Source organism: Phoenix dactylifera, chromosome 1 (genome assembly GCF_051530095.1).
Source record: "Phoenix dactylifera cultivar Ajwa chromosome 1, Ajwa_hap1_PhDact_Kaust_v1.1, whole genome shotgun sequence".
NCBI classification, from domain to species: Eukaryota; Viridiplantae; Streptophyta; class Magnoliopsida; order Arecales; family Arecaceae; genus Phoenix; species Phoenix dactylifera.
Genome location: NC_143190.1, coordinates 47,301,999 through 47,323,204, shown reverse-complemented (window position 1 = coordinate 47,323,204; position 21,206 = coordinate 47,301,999). Strand labels below are relative to the sequence as shown.

Genomic DNA, 21,206 nt, shown 5'->3' with positions numbered 1-21,206 from the left:
GATTTATGATGTAACAGCCTATTTAAAAAGATGAAAGGGCACATTGAAAGGTTGTATCATGGCAGTTATGTTCGAACAAGTATCAGAGAAGCTAGATGACTGTTCATTTTTTTCAACCGTTAGATGAAGCGATTTTACTCACTTTCCAAACCAACGTGACTGCTCGTATTGATCTGAGCCCGACTAGATGGTCTGGATGCCTATTTGGGCTTGAGTAGCTTGTCAAGTACTAGACAAGTCCACTCGCACAAGTCCAACTTTAAGTTCCAGCAACATAACTACTTATAAGTACAAAAAACTTCTCATAGCTTTCCAATGTGGGACTATTTTAAGAAACAAGACAAAACTGAAGTGGAGGTAATCTTGAAATGTATAAAATTAGAGGAAAACATTGAAAATTGAAATATTTCATTTTATTATTTTAAAATAATCCAACAATCCTATGATCCAACATATGGTTAAAAGGCTTATTTATAGGTGCCAACAACCTGAAAAAATAGAGGATCCCTCAAGCTTCTTATCCATTTTCGTTTAATCATAGGGCTGAAAATGGGTCGGATTTAATCCGATCGTATCCATTTTCGTATCCAATTCGGATACTATTTTTTTGATCCGATCAAATTCGGATACGGATACAGATTGTTAGTTGAAAAATCGTCCGAATATAGATATGGATATGAATATATCTGATTTTTTTTGGATTCAAATTCGGATATCTGTATAACAATTCGCCAAACTTTCTAAATCCACCCGAATGACCGGATCTATCGCTACTCAGTAACCTAGGCCAATGGCCCAATAGGCCCAATACGGAATCTCTATTATACTCGATACAGGCCCACTCGTTCCGCCATTCGACTTATTTGATCATGGCACAAATCAAAATAGGAAAATTCGAATTAGGTTTATGGATAGTAAGGGTTGAATCAGTGACTTCCACCTTGTCAAAGGTAACAATTATAACATTGAGTTTCATCCCTTCCCAACCTCACCGAGAAATAGGTCCCAAATGCTCAACATCCCTGTTAGGCCTTCCGTCATTAATGATGCTCTTTTGACCTCTAATTTGGCTATTTGCTCTAAAATTTTGCTAATTAAAAGTTAAATGGGATTTGCATAATTTTCTTTACTTGCTGTTGCATTTAGGAAGAGAGAAGAACAACCATATTTTCTCTTTTACTGCTGAATCACATGGGCTTGCTTATCAACACAATCTCTTCTTGTCTCGAGATCCAAATTAAGTAGTGTTGCAAATCTATTGGGTGTTGGATCGAGGTATGTATGATCCCAACTTGATCTGGTCTCATGTTCGGATCTCGATTTTGGAGCTAGACCGCACTTGCTTGCTAATTAGGTCAAGTCATATTAGGTCCATAGAAAAAATTTTAGATCCCAGAGGCTATTAGGGTCAAGTTTTGGGGACAAGCATCATCCAGGCCTAATCCAAAATTGGTCATTCTTAACATATAAATTTACGAACTATAACTTACAAAGATCCATTAATATTCTTGCGAATAGGATAAATAATAATTCACCATGACAAATAATGAATACTTAAATTTAATTAAATGAAAGTCGGTTGGAGGAAATGGTGTTGTTGAGGCAAACAGAGAGCGATCGACTAAATAAGATTTCATTAATTCAATGAATTTGAGAATTCATTTAGAGTAAAGAAAAAAAAGGGGGTTTATATAATTCAAGTTCTTGGGCTGGCCTGAATAGGATCTAGGCCAAGTTAAACCCATTTTTTCTTAACTAGACTAAACATGGATGATACACGGGCTAGGCAGCATTGTATTGGGTTGAAAATACAAAATCTAGATCCGATCTGGTTCTCAAGTTGGGTCTATATTTTTGACCCCAATCCGAACCAAGGACCTTCAATTCTTCAAACATGGATAGGGCCAAGTGGCAGGTGGACCCATTTTATTTGCAACCCTACTGCTATACCTCGCCAACAGCATAGTTTTCTAATTTTCCTTTGTCGGTTGTCTCCACCCTAGTCCTCTCTCACCTCTGAATTGAGTTGCAGCAGCTGTGGTCAGTTGTTTACTAGTTGTAAGATATGCTGCTGGAGCTCTTGTAGGATAGCCGTGATTCTAATTCTACCTTATCTTCACCTTGGAATATGGTGAACGTGTGCCGCAGGTCAAGTATTCTAAGAATCATTCTTTTTTCTCAGTACATGAGCCAAATATGTCATGTTCAAAGCGGGAGAAAATGTATTCAAAACCATACAAGATATAAAGTAGTTGTCATGCTACTAACTTCCAACCACACGATATTAAACCCGATCGCCTTATGCAGACAACAAACTTTATCACCAAGGTGTTGGAAGTATTTACTTAATACTTTATTTTGGTATTTAGTTGAATATTGTCTTAGTCTTCAGGTGGTAGTGGAGTCTGTTGCATATTTTTACCGAGTCTTTCAGTTTGTTATTTTGTTTGTATGTTGGGCACTTATTTAGAACTTAGTGGTTGCATATTTCCACTTTTATTATATAGCTGTTGGGCATTAGCTCTATATATAGAGCAGCTGGTTGTGAGTCAACAAATGGAGCAGAATGTAATAGAAGATTAGTTCATTGTCTCTTATCTTGTTTGTCTTTTTATTTTTCTCATTCAAGATACATAACAGTGGTATCAGAGCCAAAACGTAGGTTCCAGGTTGTGGGGAGAGTGAGATAAGAAAGGTTGAGAGGTTGTGAGAGCCAAAAAGAAAAAGGGTTCGTGAGATATAGTGTATAGAGCAGCAACACTCTTTCTATTTCACTTGTTTTTTCTTTTGCAGTAGCAGTGAACGATGGCTTCCGAAAACTTTGTGCAACCAGCTATTCCACGTTTCGATGGTCACTATGATCATTGGATCATGTTGATGGAGAACTTCTTAAGATTCAAAGAGTATTGGCAGATTGTTGAAGTTGGAGTAGCAGAACAAGCAATAGGCACCGTGATAACGAACCAGCAGAGAACTAATCTTGAAGGGCAGCGATTAAAGGATCTTAAAGCAAAAAATTATCTCTTCCAAGCTATTGATCGCTCAATCTTGGAAACCATTCTTTGCAAGGACACTGTCAAGCATATTTGGGATTCCATGAAGAAGAAGTACCAAGGATCGGCAAGGGCAAAGAGGCAGCAGCTTCAAGCACTTTGTTCGGAGTTCGAAATGCTTTGAATGAAATCAAGAGAGTCAGTTACAGATTATTTTTCAAGAACTATGGCAATCGTCAACAAGATGCAGATCCACTGTGACAAGACGGAGGACGTCACCATTGTTGAGAAGATTCTTCGATCCATGACACCAAAATTTAATTTTGTTGTCTGTTCTATAGTAGAATCTAATGATATTGATGAACTTTCAATTGATGAATTACAGAGTTCTTTGTTGGTTCATGAGCAGAAAATTAATCAGCAGGAGAAAGAGGAGAAAGCATTGAAGGCCTCAACTGAAAATCACTCGACACAAAGTAGAGCAGATAGAGGACGAGGTAGAGGCAGAGGAAACAACGATCATGGAAACCAACACCAACACCAACACCAACACCAAGATAATCAATTTCAAGGAAGAGGAAGAGGACGAGGAGGCCACCACTCCACTACTTACAGACCAATGTTAGCAGACAAGTTTAATGTTGAGTGCTACAGATGTCATAGGTATGGCCATTATCAGTCCGAATGTCGAACTAATTTGTCCAAAAGACATGGTAAAAAATCTAATTTTACAAAGAAGTAAGAAGAAGTATCCTTGTTGGTGGTATGTCATAAAAAAAAGAAACCAACAAAAATTTATGGTACTTAGACACAGGCTGCAGCAATCATATAAGTGATGACAAGTCATCATTCTCTGATTTGGATGAGTCCTTTCGTGATAATGTGAAGTTTGGTGACAATTCTAGAATATTTGTCATGGAAAAGGAAAAGGTAACAATCCAAACCAAGGGAAGTACTATTCAGACTATCTCTAATATTTCGTTTGTTCTAGATTTGAAAACAAACTTGCTTAGCATTGGCCGGCTTCAAGAAAAGGGATATGAAATCTCTATTAAAGATGGAGTATGCTGAATTTAAGATGCAAAATTGTGCTTAATCGCTCAAGTCAACATGACGGCAAATCGAATATTTCCACTTTATCTCCACAACACTACTCATTCATGCTTCTCAGCAAAATTAAAGGATGTGGCATAGCTATGGCGCTTTCACTATGGGCATCTGAATTTTGGTGGATTAAAAACACTACAACAAAAGAATATGGTAACGGGTCTTTCTCAAATTACAGCTCTCTCTCAAGTTTGTGAAGAATATGTTGTTAGCAAACAACACCGTTATCAATTTTCACAAGAAATATCATGGAGAGCAAAGAAGGCATTGGAGCTGGATCATTCTGACCTTTGTGGGCCAATAAATCCATCTTCCAATGGAGGTAAAAGATACTTAAACACCTTCATTGATGATTTTAGTCGAAAAAACATGGGTGTATTTTCTGCAGGAGAAATCTGAAGCATTTGCAGCCTTTAAAAATTATAAAATGCTTGTTGAGAAAGAAGTTGGTAGCCCAATAAAAATACTTCGCACTGATCAGGGTGGAGAATACAACTCACAAGAATTTGCAATTTTTTGTGAAACCCATGGAATCAAGAGGTAACTTACAACAACATACACACCTCAACAAAATGGTGTTTGCGAGAGGAAAAATCGTATAATCCTAAATATGGTGCGAAGCATTTTGTCAAGGAGTGGCATTCCAAAAAGTTTCCAGCCTGAAGCGGTTAATTGGCGTATTCATATATTGAATAAAAGTTCCACACTTGCTATTCAAAATATGACACCAGAGGAAGCATGGAGCGGATGAAAACCGACTGTAGATCATTTCAGAATTTTTGGGTGTATTGCCCATGCCCATATTCAAGATGAGAAGAGGTGAAAGCTAGATAATAAGGGAGAAAAATGCATTTTTCTTGGTGCTAGTGATCAGTCAAAAGCTTATAAGTTATACAATCCTAACACCAAGAAAATTATTATTAGTCGTGATGCATTTTTCAATGAAGAAGGAACATGGTCATGGAATGAAAATGGTGTTAAACAACATATTCCAGCAGATTTTAATGGTGATGAGAAAAGGCAGCAGCCTATGGACAATGTACAAGAACCAGAAGCCACTCAAAATGTTCCAGTAGCTGCTCAAAGCCCACTTGCAGCTGAATTAGATGAAGAACAAAGGCCTTAACGTGTTTGAAGAAGACCCACATGGATGATTGATTATGAGGTAACCGAAATTGACCAATTTGAGGACCCACTTACCCATTTTGCTCTGTTTTCCGATTGTGATCCTACCATTTTCAAAGCAGCTGTCAAAGAATTAAAATGACGGAAGGCGATGGATGATGAAATTGCGGCCATCGAAAGGAACAACACTTGGGAGTTGACTAATCTTCCAAAAGGACACAAAACAATTGGTGTCAAGTGGGTGCATAAGACAAAGTTGAAGGAGAATGGCGAAGTCGACAAATACAAGGCACGCTTAGTAGCTAAAGGCTATAAGCAAGAGTTCGGTGTCGACTACAAAGAAGTGTTTACTCTTGTTGCATGGCATGATACAATCAGATTAATATCGCATTGGTAGCACAATATTCATGGCCTATCTTTTAGTTGGACGTGAAATCAGGTTTCTTACATGGAGACTTAGAAGAACAGGTATTTATTGATCAACCTCCTGGTTATGTTAAGATTGGAGATGAGCGTAAGGTATATAAATTAAAAAAGGCACTATATGGACTAAAACAAGCTCCAAGAGCTTGGTATAGTCGTATAAGTGCTTATTTTTCTAAGGGGGGATTTAAGAAATGTCCATATGAGCATACACTTTTTACAAAGATTGGAGATGGAGGAAAAATGCTCATTGTTTGTTTATATGTGGATGATTTGATTTACACTGGAAACGATAGGGCTATGTTTGAAATACTTAAGGATTCCATGTTGATTGAATTTGATATGTCTGATCTTAGAATGATGCATTATTTTCTTGGCATAGAAGTAGTGCAATCCTCTGCTGGGATTTTTTTTTTTCTCAAAAGAAGTATGTGCAAGAAATTCTAGATAGTTTTCAAATGAAGAATTGCAATCCTATTAGCACACCTACTGAAATGGGTCTAAAGCTTGTTAGAGATCCTAAAGGAAGAAAGGTTGATAGCACTCTTTACAAACAAATTGTGGGGAGCTTGATGTATTTGACTGCAACAAGGCCAGAAATAATGTATGCTATAAGTCTGATTGGCAGGTACATGGAATGCCCAAAGGAGACTTGGCTGCAAAAAGAATTTTTCGATACTTGCAAGGTACTGCTAATTATGGGCTGCTCTACCAGAAGGGTGAAAAGTCAAATTTGTTTAGCTTGACAGACAGTGATCATGCCGAAGACGCAGATGATAGAAAGAGCACATCTAGTTATGCTTTTATGATAGGCTCAGGAGCAGTTTTATGGTCATCAAGAAAGCAATCAATCGTAACTTTATCAACTACGGAAGCTGAGTTTGTAGCAGCAACGACGTACGCTTGTCAAGCAATTTGGTTGCAAAATATTCTTGAGGAGCTTCACTTCAAGCAAGAATGGCCTACTCCCATTTATTGTGACAGCAGTTCTGTAATAAAGCTCTCCAAAAATCCTGTTCTACATGGAAGAAGCAAGCATATTGATGTAAAATATTATTTTTGAAGGAATCTCACAAGAGAAGAAACAATTGATCTCATCTATTGCAGGAGTGAAGAACAAGTTACCGACATACTCACAAAGCCCCTCAAATTGATTGCATTTCAGAAGCTCAGGAAGCTACTTGGTGTTTGTACTTTGGAGAGTTCAATTTGAGGGAGGGTGCAATTGCAGCTAATCTTCATTAAACTGATGTTTCAAACATTCAGTTTAAGGGAGGGATTGTTGGAAGTATTTACTTAATATTTTATTTTGGTATTTAGTTGAATATTGTCCTAGTCTTCAGGTGGTAGTGGAGTCTGTCGCATGTTTTTACCGAGTCTTTCAGTTTATTACTTTGTTTGTATGTTGGTCACTTATCTAGGACTTAGTGGCTCCATATTTCTACTTTTATGCATATAGCCGTTGGGCATTAGCTCTTTATATAGAGCAGCTGGTTGTGAGTCAATAAATGGAGCAGAATGTAATAGAAGATTAGTTCATCATCTCTTATCTTGTTTGTCTTTTTATTTTTCTCATTCAAGATACATAACACAAGGTCAGGTCAAAGATTAACTTGTTTCATGGTTCCAGTCCAGTTGATTGCTTCTCGGGACGGGTCGTGACTTGACCCCCGAAAACTAGGGAGGTTATGATCAGGCCTCACAGCTCTGTTTCAATTTTAAACTATCTAAATCAATTCAAGTCTCGAAGTATTAAGCAATATTAAATATGGTCTACGCACAAGAAGCAGTCAAAAAGTTGGATATAGACTATTGACCAGTCTGGCCATCCATCAATGCATGAACCCCAGCACAAGTATAAACACTCACCAGGCACAAAAATCCCCACCATGGTTGGTCTCTTCTAATCTCGGTAGTAGAAGAAGAACAAAAAACGGAGGCTGTGCCTCGGACCATTCAGTCCTACTGGCGCCGGAGGACGTATCAGAGACTCGAGTTGATGTTGGCGCTGAGCAAAAAGAACGTCGGAGCAATCAGGCTCAGAAGAAGACGTCGACGATCGAAGGAAGCGCAGCTGTTCGTCAGGCTCAGACTCAAGGTCTGGTCAGCCCTCCGCCTGCTGACCTGGTTGAGGGATGCCCATGTGGACGCCATGCTGGGGTTGGTAGGAGGGGAGGGCCGGCCGCCGGCGTTGAACAAAGGCAAGGGTGGTCAGGATGGGCTATGGGGGAGGAGGATTCCTAGGGCCCGTCGGACGAGTGCCAGGCCCGGGGTTTTCGAGAGAAGCAAGGCAGTCCATATATACAACTCCGACCCTGCTGCTTCACAGCAATTATAAATGTTTGCCTGTGCCTTGGATTTTATTGCTTATGTTTCTTTTCAGTGGAACCGTCAATCAGATCAGATGGCAAATAGAGCCCCCACCAGGCTATCACGATTGGAACAGAGGGAGCATATCTTGGATTGCTCCGTCCAACACTGCCTCTTTAGGGTCTATTGGGATAGACAACTCAAGGCAAACATATATTCATAAAATTTATGAAAATAGCTTCAAAGTGGACTGGCCCGTATCTTATAAAAAAAAAAAAATCTTTCACCAGAATTCCAGTCAACATCGACTGAATCTCTACTGCTCCATTCATATAAAATTTTTTTTAAAAAAACTTAATGGGATTTTTTTGCTTCATATGAGATTGGGACCAGCCCACTTTTAAAAAAATTTCTATGAATTCCGTAAATATAGATCTGGCCCGCCTGTGTTCCCATGAATCACAAGATTATCCAGATAGACCCTTATTTGGATTATTAGTCAATTGGTTCTAGCATTTACCTAGTCCATATAGCTGACCCTGGCTTGGACTCAAGGCACTTAAATATAATCTACAACCCAAAATCCGGCCATGTACGGCCGTATGAGAAAAGGGCCTAAACCCACACTTCAAAATGTCAGGTTTACTTCATAAATTCCCAGCAAGGCAATGGAAATCCTCATCTCAACCGTCAATGATTCAAGCGACGGTGACTACACTTTTCAAAAGTGGATTACCGAGGGGAAAATGAATATTTTTTCCGAAGTTGCCAAATTATAATCTGTTATGTTGCAAATTCATAAATTAGTGATGCTCAGCAAGGCAGTCTTATCCTGAAGTTGGGAGCTTATGTCATTTACCATAAATTATAATTCCAGTCAATATATATCTCTCGACACCATATAAGAAAGGGAAAATTACTTTTCCGTCCCTCTAAAGACTCCACTGTAACAAAAAGTCCTTGCTAATTAAATCTAAAACAAACTTTCCAAACTGTAATTCCCAGTCCCTAAGCCCTTTTTATTTTGAAATAAGATACCGAAAATGCCCCTTCCCTCATGATCTCCCATCCTTCCGAAGAAAAAGAATTTCAGAGACTTTTCAAACTGTAATCTCCCAGCCGCGGCTCCTGCCGACCGCGGCCTGCCCCCTCCCGCGGCCGCCGCCGGCCCGGCTCGCCTCCCCCGAGTCCCCTCCCGCGGCCGCGCCGCCGGGAATGCCTCCGCCCCCGCCCCCATGGTGGGAAGGTGCCGAAGAAGAGGAAGAAGGGCGCCGTCCCGCGTCCTACGGCTGTCGCCGGCCACGGCCCGCCCTCCTCCAGCATCCGCCGTGGCCCAGCCCCTTTCCGGCACCGCCGGCCTCGCGGAAAGAGAAGAAAGAAGAAGAAGGAAAGAAGAGAAGAAAAAAAGAAAAAGAAAAGAAAAAGTTTGAACTGGGGTCGACTCCTGCTCTGCTGGGGTCGACTCGTGAGAATCTTGGGTCGACTCGCTCACTTCTACAACAATTTTCTAAGAACACTTAACTGTGTGCACAGTCTTGTTAACTGTGTTCGCAGACAACTTAACTGTGTGCCGCCAGCTCGCGGAAGGAGAAAAAAGAAGAAAGAAGAAGAGAAGAAGAGAAGAAAAAAAAGAAAAAAAAAAGAAAAAAAGAAAAAAATGAAAATAAAGTTAAATAAGCTTGGAACACAATTAAATAAGTTTGGAACACACTTAATCTAACATGACACACAGTTAAATAAGCTTGGAACATATTTAAATCATCCCGAAACACACTTATTCTACCCAGGAACACAGTTATTTCGACTGTGCACACAGTTAAGTGTTATTAGAAAATTATTGTAGACTTATGATGAGCTGGGGTCGACCCCTGAAGAGCTGGGGTTGACCCCTGAAGAGCTGGGGTCGACCCCTGAAGAGCTGGAGTCGACCCCCGAAATTAGGCAGAAAAACAGCTCTCTGGAAAGCCCGAGAGAGTCGACTCCAGGTGAGCAGGGGTCGACTCGTGCTATTAAGGGGTCGACTCCAGGTGAGCAGGGGTCGACTCCAAGTCTGTGAACATAGTTAAGTTGTCTGTGAACATAGTTAACTTGTCTAGGAACATAGTTAACTTGTCTAGGAACACAGTTAACTTGTCTGTGAACACAGTTAACCTGTCTAGGAACACAGTTGTTTAGGAACACAATTAAATTGTTTGGGAACACAGTTAACTTGTCTAGGAACACAGTTAACTTGTCTAGGAACACAGTTGTCTAGGAACACAGTTAAGTTGTCTGTGAACACAGTTAAGTTGTTTAGGAACACAGTTATCTAAAAATACAGTTAAGTTGTTTGGGAACACAGTTAACTTGTCTAGGAACACAGTTAATTTGTCTAGGAACACAGTTGTCTAGGAACACAGTTAAGTTGTCTGTAAACACAGTTAACTTGTCAAGAAACACAGTTAAGTTGGAACACAGTTAAGTTATTTTGGAACACAGTTAACTTGTCTAGGAACATAGTTAACTTGTCTAGGAACACAGTTAATTTGTCTAGGAACACAGTTGTCTAGGAACACAGTTAAGTTGTCTGTGAACACAGTTAACTTGTCTAGGAACACAGTTGTCTAGGAACACAATTAAGTTGTTTGGGAACACAGTTAAGTTGTCTAGAAACACAGTTAACTTGTCTAGGAACACAGTTAATTTGTCTAGGAACATAGTTGTCTAGGAACACAGTTAAGTTGTCTGTGAACACAGTTAACTTGTCTAGGAACACAGTTAAGTTGTTTGGGAACACAGTTAACTTGTCTAGGAACACAGTTAATTTGTCTAGGAACACAGTTAACTTGTCTAGGAGCACAGTTGTTTAGGAATACAGTTAAATTGTTTGGGAACACAGTTAACTTATCTAGGAACACAATTAACTTGTCTAGGAACACAGTTGTCTAAGAACACAGTTAAGTTGTCTGTGAACACAGTTAAGTTGTTTAGGAACACAGTTATCTAAGAATACAGTTAAGTTGTTTGGGAACACAGTTAACTTGTCTAGGAACACAGTTAATTTGTCTATGAACACAGTTATTTAGGAACACAGTTAAGTTGTCTATAAACACAGTTAACTTGTCTAGGAACACAGTTAAGCTATTTGGGAACACAGTTAACTTGTCTAGGAACATAGTTAACTTGTCTAGGAACACAGTTAATTTGTCTAGGAACACACTTGTCTAGGAACACAGTTAATTTGTCTAGGAACACAGTTGTCTAGGAACACAGTTAAGTTGTCTGTGAACACAGTTAACTTGTCTAGGAACACAGTTGTCTAGGAACACAATTAAGTTGTTTGGGAACACAGTTAAGTTGTCTAGAAACACAGTTAACTTGTCTAGGAACACAGTTAATTTGTCTAGGAACATAGTTGTCTAGGAACACAGTTAAGTTGTCTGTGAACACAGTTAACTTGTCTAGGAACACAGTTAAGTTGTTTGGGAACACAGTTAACTTGTCTAGGAACACAGTTAATTTGTCTAGGAACACAGTTAACTTGTCTAGGAGCACAGTTGTTTAGGAATACAGTTAAATTGTTTGGGAACACAGTTAACTTGTCTAGGAACACAATTAACTTGTCTAGGAACACAGTTGTCTAAGAACACAGTTAAGTTGTCTGTGAACACAGTTAAGTTGTTTAGGAACACAGTTATCTAAGAATACAGTTAAGTTGTTTGGGAACACAGTTAACTTGTCTAGGAACACAGTTAATTTGTCTATGAACACAGTTATTTAGGAACACAGTTAAGTTGTCTATAAACACAGTTAACTTGTCTAGGAACACAGTTAAGTTGGAACACAGTTAAGCTATTTGGGAACACAGTTAACTTGTCTAGGAACATAGTTAACTTGTCTAGGAACACAGTTAATTTGTCTAGGAACACAGTTGTCTAGGAACACAGTTAAGTTGTCTGTGAACACAGTTAACTTGTCTAGGAACACAGTTGTCTAGGAACACAATTAAGTTGTTTGGGAACACAGTTAAGTTGTCTAGAAACACAGTTAACTTGTCTAGGAACACAGTTAATTTGTCTAGGAACATAGTTGTCTAGGAACACAGTTAAGTTGTCTGTGAACACAGTTAACTTGTCTAGGAACACAGTTAAGTTGTTTGGGAACACAGTTAACTTGTCTAGGAACACAGTTAATTTGTCTAGGAACACAGTTAACTTGTCTAGGAGCACAGTTGTTTAGGAATACAGTTAAATTGTTTGGGAACACAGTTAACTTGTCTAGGAACACAATTAACTTGTCTAGGAACACAGTTGTCTAAGAACACAGTTAAGTTGTCTGTGAACACAGTTAAGTTGTTTAGGAACACAGTTATCTAAGAATACAGTTAACTTGTCTAGGAACACAGTTAACTTGTCTAGGAACACAGTTAATTTGTCTATGAACACAGTTATTTAGGAACACAGTTAAGTTGTCTGTAAACACAGTTAACTTGTCTAGGAACACAGTTAAGTTGGAACACAGTTAAGCTATTTGGAAACACAGTTAACTTGTCTAGGAACATAGTTAACTTGTCTAGGAACACAGTTAATTTGTCTAGGAACACAGTTGTCTAGGAACACAGTTAAGTTGTCTGTGAACACAGTTAACTTGTCTAGGAACACAGTTGTCTAGGAACACAATTAAGTTGTTTGGGAACACAGTTAAGTTGTCTAGAAACACAGTTAACTTGTCTAGGAACACAGTTAATTTGTCTAGGAACATAGTTGTCTAGGAACACAGTTAAGTTGTCTGTGAACACAGTTAACTTGTCTAGGAACACAGTTAAGTTGTTTGGGAACACAGTTAACTTGTCTAGGAACACAGTTAATTTGTCTAGGAACACAGTTAACTTGTCTAGGAGCACAGTTGTTTAGGAATACAGTTAAATTGTTTGGGAACACAGTTAACTTGTCTAGGAACACAATTAACTTGTCTAGGAACACAGTTGTCTAAGAACACAGTTAAGTTGTCTGTGAACACAGTTAAGTTGTTTAGGAACACAGTTATCTAAGAATACAGTTAAGTTGTTTGGGAACACAGTTAACTTGTCTAGGAACACAGTTAATTTGTCTATGAACACAGTTATTTAGGAACACAGTTAAGTTGTCTGTAAACACAGTTAACTTGTCTAGGAACACAGTTAAGTTGGAACACAGTTAAGTTATTTGGGAACACAGTTAACTTGTCTAGGAACATAGTTAACTTGTCTAGGAACACAGTTAATTTGTCTAGGAACACAGTTGTCTAGGAACACAGTTAAGTTATCTGTGAACACAGTTAACTTGTCTAGGAACACAGTAGTCTAGGAACACAGTTAAGTTGTTTGGGAACACAGTTAACTTGTCTAGAAACACAGTTAATTTGTCTAGGAACACAGTTGTCTAGGAACACAGTTAAGTTGTCTGTGAACACAGTTAACTTGTCTAGGAACACAGTTAAGTTGTTTGGGAACACAGTTAACTTGTCTAGGAACACAGTTAACTTGTCTAGGAACACAGTTAATTTGTCTAAGAACACAGTTGTTTAGGAACACAGTTAAGTTGTCTGTGAACACAGTTAACTTGTCTAGGAACACAGTTAAGTTGTTTGGGAACACAGTTAACTTGTCTAGAAACACAGTTAACTTGTCTAGGAACACAGTTAATTTGTCTAGGAACACAGTTGTCTAGAAACACAGTTAAGTTGTCTGTGAATACAGTTAACTTGTTTAGGAACACAGTTAAGTTGTTTGGGAACACAGTTAACTTGTCTAGGAACACAGTTAACTTGTCTAGGAACACAGTTAATTTGTCTAGGAACACAGTTAAGTTGTCTGTGAACACAGTTAACTTGTCTAGGAACACAGTTGTCTAGGAACACAGTTAACTTGTCTGGGAACACAGTTAACTTGTCTAGGAACACAGTTAACTTGTCTAGGAACACAGTTAAGTTGTCTGTGAACACAGTTAACTTGTCTAGGAACACAGTTGTTTAGGAACACAGTTAAGTTGTTTGGAAACACAGTTAACTTGTCCAGGAACACAGTTAACTTGTCTAAGAACATAGTTAACTTGTTTAAGAACACAGTTAACTTGTCTAGGAACACAGTTGTCTAGGAACACAGTTAAGTTGTTTGGGAACACAGTTAACTTGTCTAGGAACACAGTTAACTTGTCTGTGAACACAGTTGTCTAGGAACACAGTTAAGTTGTTTGTGAACACAGTTAACTTGTCTATGAACACAGTTGTCTAGGAACACAGTTAAGTTGTTTGGGAACACAGTTAAGTTGTTTGGGAACACAGTTGTCTAGGAACATAGTTAAGTTGTCTAGGAACACAGTTAACTTGTTTGTGAACACAGTTAACTTGTCTAGAAAAGCCTAAGAGTCGACTCCAGGTGAACAGGGGTCGACTCATGCTGTTAAGGGGTCGACTCCAGGTCTGTGAACACAGTTAAGTTGTCTGTGAACACAGTTAACTTGTCTAGGAACACAGTTAACTTTATTTTTATTTTTATTTTATTTTCTTTTCTTCTTTTTCTTTCATTTTCTTTTTTTTTTCTTTTTCTTTTTTTTTCTTCTTCTCTTCTTCCCTTCTCCTTCTTTCTTCTTCCTTCTCCTCTCGCGAGGCCGGCAGCTACGGAAGGGGGTCGGACGGTGGCAGCCGCAGGATGGGGCCATCGGGGGGGGGGGGGGGGGGGGCAGCGGCTCCTCTTCTTCGGCACCTCCCCACCGTGGGGGCGGAGGTATTTCCGGCGGCGCGGAAGGGGGCAGCGGGTGCGGGAGGGGGCGGGCTGTGGCCGGTGGCCGGCGCGGGAGGGGGCGGGCCGTGGCCGGCGGCTGCCTTTTTCTTCTCCTTCTTCGGTGGGAATGGGAGAGGCGGAGGCATTTTTGTCCCATAAAGCAATGTTGAAATATATATGGACCGGTTGTTAAACAATCGGTCAACAGGGATTTAATGTTAAAGTTCGGTCAATAAATGGACCGCTGAGCAAGTTTCCCTATAAATCCACAGCTTTGGCTGCGTCAAGAGAGCTCAGTGCTGAGAAACAGAAGAGAGGCCGGTCAAAGTCTTTGGCTGTATTTCGAGTTCGCACTGATGGGCAAGAGATTCCTATGTGATGCCCAGATCTTTTAAGCAGGTTGCAACCTACTTGTCAACACCCCTCCCACTTGGATTATTGGAGTTCTGGGAGACGGAAAGAGCTCCGGGAAGCGTAGGTTCGTCTCTTCTCTTCCTTTACCCCTAACCATCTCTTGTTCTTCGAAGGGAGCGTCCTTCTGGTGGTCATAGCTAGAGAGATGGTCCGGGGAAAGGATGGGACCAATGGCTCCAAAAGGAGTGATGTCGACTCCTCCATGGATACCGGGCATGCTCGCCTCCACGAGCTTGGTTACAAGCAGGAGCTCAAACGCGATCTCTCGTAATTATCTCCACCGACTCAAATGCTTGGTTCCTCGCTTGGGTTGCATTTTTGTTGGTGTGTGTGTGTGTGTGTGTTTTGGATTCATGCGTAGTGTTGGGGAATTGCAGGGTGTTGTCCAACTTCGCCTTCTCATTTTCGATCATATCAATTCTCACTGGCATCACCACCCTTTACAACACCGGTCTGAAGTTTGGAGGGCCTGTAGCCATGACATACGGGTGGTTTATCGCTGGGTTCTTTACAATGACTGTTGGCCTTTCGATGGCGGAAATCTGCTCATCATACCCGACATCTGGCGGTCTGTACTACTGGAGTGCAAAGCTCTCGGGGAAGGAGTGGGCACCCTTTGCTTCCTGGACGACTGGCTGGTACTACTATTGGTTATGGCTGTTTGGTCTCTGTTTCTTCGTTGAACTGCTTGTTTTTGTATTGAATTGCCATTCCTTTGGGAGGATTGCTGCTTGTGTTATTTCCTTGCATGAAAAGAGGTTCGTGAATTTTACAATTTAGATGCCTGTCCAAAGTGCATGTGACTCCCAACTTTTATACTTACTCCATTCAATAGATTCTTGTTCTTGTAGGCTAGAGGCTTGCTTCAGCAAAAAATTCTGAGAATGATGCAAAATTGTATCATTTTGTAACACATGTTACAATATAATATCTTCTACTAGAAATGTTTCAAGTGAAAAGGTGACTTAGAGCTTTTGGTGTTTCTAACAAAATTGAGTTTGCAGAGGCTTGAAAGTTAAGCCATTTTTATGCGTTTATTTTGAAATGGAATTTTTTTTTTTTGTTTGCATATGACCATGTATTCCATTAGCATAGTGCTCTCTCTGTGAGCTAATAATTTCTATTGATTTTCATGCAGGTTTAACATTGTTGGACAGGTAATACCAGAAGTTATTTGGTTTGAAGTTCAAAGCCTCTATTGTCCAGTGGAGAGCATACCTCAACTGGAGCTAAACAATCCTTTTATATTCTTCTGAGCAGTTAACGAAATTTCTGTTTTGCAGTGGGCAGTCACTACTAGTGTAGATTTCTCACTTGCACAACTATTGCAAGTAATTATCTTACTTAGCACTGGTGGAAACAATGGAGGAGGATACCTGGCTTCCAAATATGTGGTCATCGGGTTTCATGGGGGAATTCTGCTGATTCATGCCATAATAAACAGTCTGTCAATTACCTGGTTATCTTTCTTTGGACAGGTTGCAGCTATCTGGAATGTCTTAGGTAGGACATTTTTAATTTTTTCTAAGGTCATCGGAGAGATTGAAACAATATTCCACTTGGTTACCTAATGAAGTTGTTCTCTTCAGGTGCCTTTGTCCTTATGATCCTTATACCAACTGTTGCTACTGAGAGGGCCAGTCCAGATTTTGTGTTTTCTCATTTCAACACCGAAAATGATTCTGGAATCCACAGCAAGCTATACATTTTTGTTTTGGGACTCTTGTTGAGTCAATACTCATTGATAGGATATGATGCATCTGCTCATATGGTAAGAATTATTCCTGTAGTGTTTTACTTTGCTCTTGTTAGATATTAGATTTATCAATGGCTATACCTTCATAATTGACACATATCCAACTAGATTTACCATACTTTGGCATTATTTCCACCGAATCCCCTTTCTTCTGTCGTAAGGAGATATTCCTTTTTCATCACTTCCATGTTAAATCTTCTCAAATCATTTCTTCTCAAAGCAACTAACTTCAGATCTATGTTCTCTTACTTTGACATAAATTAATTTAAAGCCCAAAATTTGTTTTCTTTTCCTTCATCTACTATCATATGCTCATGTTCTATTAATCTTGGTTGTTTCATAAAGATCTTATGCAAATGTTAAATTGGTTCTTTATCATATATATTTTTTTGCCAGACAGAGGAAACTAAAAACGCAGATAAGAATGGACCAAAAGGAATTATCAGTGCCATTGGCATATCAATCATTGCAGGCTGGGGCTATCTGCTTGGCATCACATTTGCAGTTAACAACATTCCATATCTTTTGAGCACCGACAATGATGCTGGAGGTTATGCAATTGCAGAAGTTTTCTACCTTGCCTTTAAGAGTAGATATGGCAGCGGTGTAGGTGGCATCATTTGCTTGGGAATTGTTGCTGTTGCTATATTTTTTTGTGGTATAAGCTCGGTGACAAGCAACTCTAGGTAAACATGACTTATATTCTACTTAATATCTGAAATGTGTATCTATTATTTCCCTCTTAAAAGGGGTTAAATTCGAGTTTGATTTATTTTTGTTTTTTGGCTTTAGATTTTAATCATTAGATGCCAAAAAATTATTGTTTGACTGTTTCCTCAAATTTAGGATGGCATATGCATTCTCAAGAGATAGGGCAATGCCGCTATCATCATTGTGGCATAAGGTGAACAAGCAGGAAGTACCATTAAATGCAGTTTGGCTCTCAGCATTTATATCTTTCTGCATGGCTTTGACGGTAATGAACTTTCTCTTGATCTGCCTTGTTTGTTTAAGGTCGCCCACGTTCTGGTTTCATCATGCATGTATTAGGACTAGATTGAAATATTATTTGGATATAGCTTGTGTTTCATGCACATGCAATCATGGAATAACCTAGCCCCTAGATGCTAGGAGGTCGCATGTTACTGGTGCTTAATTCTTCCAACGGAATCATATCAAAATTTTAGGTATCTTAACATTGAAAAAACAAAGACCTGCACGAGTTACAGTGTCAAATTTGGATCCTCGGAGATCGATGCTTTGTTAATTTCCCTGCAATAATGCTTGCAAATATTTAAGGTGATTACCTGTATCTTTTATTTCTAGCATCAGATTTTTCGCCCCTAAATATGTATTCAAGTTTTGCTACTCTGTTTGGCACAATCATCACCTGCATTTGCGTAAATTGACATTGGCATTTTGTCTGAAGTGTTCTTTCTTCCATAACTCACCTAGTTTCCCAATCTCAATCTCCTAAATTGTGAACCTGTAGGCCTGTACTCTGGACTAATTGTTTAGCAACAGAGCCCTCTAAATGTGACATGCAGTAAAAGAACCCCCTCAAATTTTGCTTAGCTTATTACTTAACGAGTATCCAAAATCACCTTATTTAGAAGTCATCTGCTGCTAATGGACTGGCTAAACTGGCCAGGGAATCAGGTTCAGATCCATGGTGAGAATGTGTCTTCAAACAGTACTTCCATACAAAACTACACACGTAAACACAGACCGGTCTCATGAAATTTTCAGTAAATGACTGAAAGCAAAAGAAGAGAACCAAAGGTTATATCTGATTCACCCACCCTAGCCCCCTCAAAGAGAGGAAAAGTCGGTAGGTGGAGAAAGAAGAAGAGGGTAATACGAGAATCATCAATTATTTACATAGATGTGTGCATGGTATAAGTACTATTATTTGTTTTCTCAATTTTGTTATGGAATTCCAGCACGTCCCATGATTTATTTTGGATGCGCATTCTCACTGCTTGTAAGTGTAAGAATCCCTGCTCAATGGCTTATCTCTTTTCTCATTTCCCTTTTTTACAGTCTCTTGGAAACTTAGTAGCATTCCAGGCTATGGTGTCAATAGCTACAGTTGGACTCTACATTGCTTATGCTTTGCCTATCTTCTTCCGGGTGACCGTAGCACGCAAATCTTTTGTTCCAGGCCCCTTCAACCTTGGCAGGTATGGGATACTAGTGGGTTGGGTTGCTGTCCTCTGGGTTGCGACAATCACAGTACTATTTTCGCTTCCTGTTGCTTATCCCATAACCAAGGATACTCTCAATTACACTCCAGTTGCTGTGGGTGGCCTATTCATCCTCACTGTGTCGTCATGGATTCTGAGTGCAAGACACTGGTTCAAAGGCCCCATAACAAATATAGATACATGAATAGAGTAGAGGTGTTATTATGTATTTGTGAAGCACATGAAAGAAGAATTAATTGCTTAAATTGTCTCCTCCTTTGATGTACCTGATTGTGTATTTGGTGTTCCAAGTTAGGATTTCCGTGATCTTATTTTACTTTTCATGGTTCCTAAGCAGCAGCTGTTTCACGGACAGGAAACCTCAAATGTGAACTATACCTACATTAGAGAGAGAGTTTACTCCAATGGTTTACTTATGCTTTTATGCACTTGACTAGGTCCATATCTTCTAATTTGACACACTAATAGTAATCTGATTGCATTTTTACATTTATTTTTCAATATCATCATGCTTAATTTGACGTATGACATAATGATAAAAGGCTATCTTAATCCTACCCTGAATATACCTCCTGATCGTGCTCGAACACTTTTTCCCCCTGAAAGTGCTTTCTTTCTTTCAAAGTCATTAAAAAAAAAAAAAATAAGCAATACCAAACATGCCGTATAGGATTTTTTTTTATTTGAGCTATTTTTAAGTTGAATTTAGATCTATGTTGGTATACCGTTGCCATTTTCGCCACACCTTCTTCCCCTCCGACGGCTTCCTCCTCCGCCCTTCACAATAATTCTTATCTACCATCATCATCATGATAAAATAATTATAAAAAAAACCCAGCAAACAGATGCTCTAAAGTACCCTCCCCCATCTCATTTGGGATAAAGAAGCGGAAAAGATAACCACGCTTAAATCAATGGTGCGGCTTTTGTGTGTGTGTTTATAGATAGAGGAGACCATTAACGTGGAGGCAAGTATATAAAGCAAAGGATTTCCAAATGGAACACCATACCTGGTGGCTTTATATCGTGGAGAGTTGTATATCTCTCAATAGCCGCCACAACATCTATGGAGACAGATGGTTGTCCGATATCTAAAAGCGATGTGCCGTTTAAGCTATGCCCAGGGCTGGTGCAGCGGATTTAGGATAGGGCTGGAGGGTGTCATCTCTTTCTATGTTAGACATGTCGGTATTGTGCTTTATGCTAGTCTACCTCATGTCCAATACTGTTATTCTTAAAATAGTGCTGATGGGGGTTGAGCAGTTTTTTTGGAATTTTATGGGATTCGTACGGTGGTGGCCACGGGGTGCACTTGTTAACTTGAGAGAGAGTTTGCATGCCGACCCGCGAGGAAGGATTGGGGGTGCAATCTCTCCTAGAGATATCATGGTGGCTTAGGCTGGCTTGAGCCACGCACTACGAAATCTACCGGTCAGCTCGATTATATTGAAGAGTGACTCGGCCGCCGTGATCAGCTGGATCCAGGATGGCCTGAGTGGCGGTGGAGGGGGACACCACTTGCTTTAGGATATTTGGGCGATGGTGAGTGATTGGGTGGTCTTTCAGGCTAAGCATATATTCAAAGAGGCTAATGGGGCAGCGGATTAGGTGGCTTCTTATGTGACCTGCCATTTTGGGGACGTTCTATGGGTTGGAGAGGCCGAGTTGCCTAAGACACTTTAAGAATTGTTGTTTTCTAAATTTATTGGATATATCCATTCTTAAAATTTATGAAATGCCCTTTTTTTAAAAAAAAAATCATCTTTATAATTAGATGACCATTCCAATGCTTCTTTTCGCCATGCATAAACTGAACCAACAATTGGGATAAGCACGAAAATGAAAGCTTCGATAAATACAGATATACCCAATACATCGAAACTCATTGCCCATGGATAAAGAAAGACCGTTTCAATATCAAAAGCAACAAAAACTAGAGCAAAGGTGGTATCCACATATTGGCATGGGAGATGGTGTGTCAGCCGACCAGGTTCGGGGGCTTGGGGGTGCAGTCCCTGTTGGCGAGGCGGGAGGCCCTAGCAGCTCGCCATGTTGCTAGATTTGTGATGGAGCCCGACAGTATGTGGTCTTCATTGATGAGGGCCAAGTATGGTGGACTCTTTTAGGATAGT

The 21,206-nt window shown here is 39.7% G+C and overlaps 1 protein-coding gene across 1 annotated transcript; it reads left to right on the top strand.

Moving 5' to 3' along the window:
• The first annotated feature begins 14,984 nt into the window (after window positions 1-14,984).
• LOC103705653 (amino-acid permease BAT1 homolog) lies at window positions 14,985-19,339 on the top strand. Its single transcript, XM_039125654.3, has 8 exons — window positions 14,985-15,378; window positions 15,489-15,749; window positions 16,250-16,268; window positions 16,395-16,614; window positions 16,701-16,882; window positions 17,264-17,553; window positions 17,714-17,843; window positions 18,911-19,339. The coding sequence occupies exons 1-8, from the start codon at window positions 15,257-15,259 to the stop codon at window positions 19,256-19,258; spliced, it is 1,572 nt and encodes a 523-aa protein (XP_038981582.3). The 5' UTR covers window positions 14,985-15,256; the 3' UTR covers window positions 19,259-19,339.
• The last annotated feature ends 1,867 nt before the right edge of the window (window positions 19,340-21,206 follow it).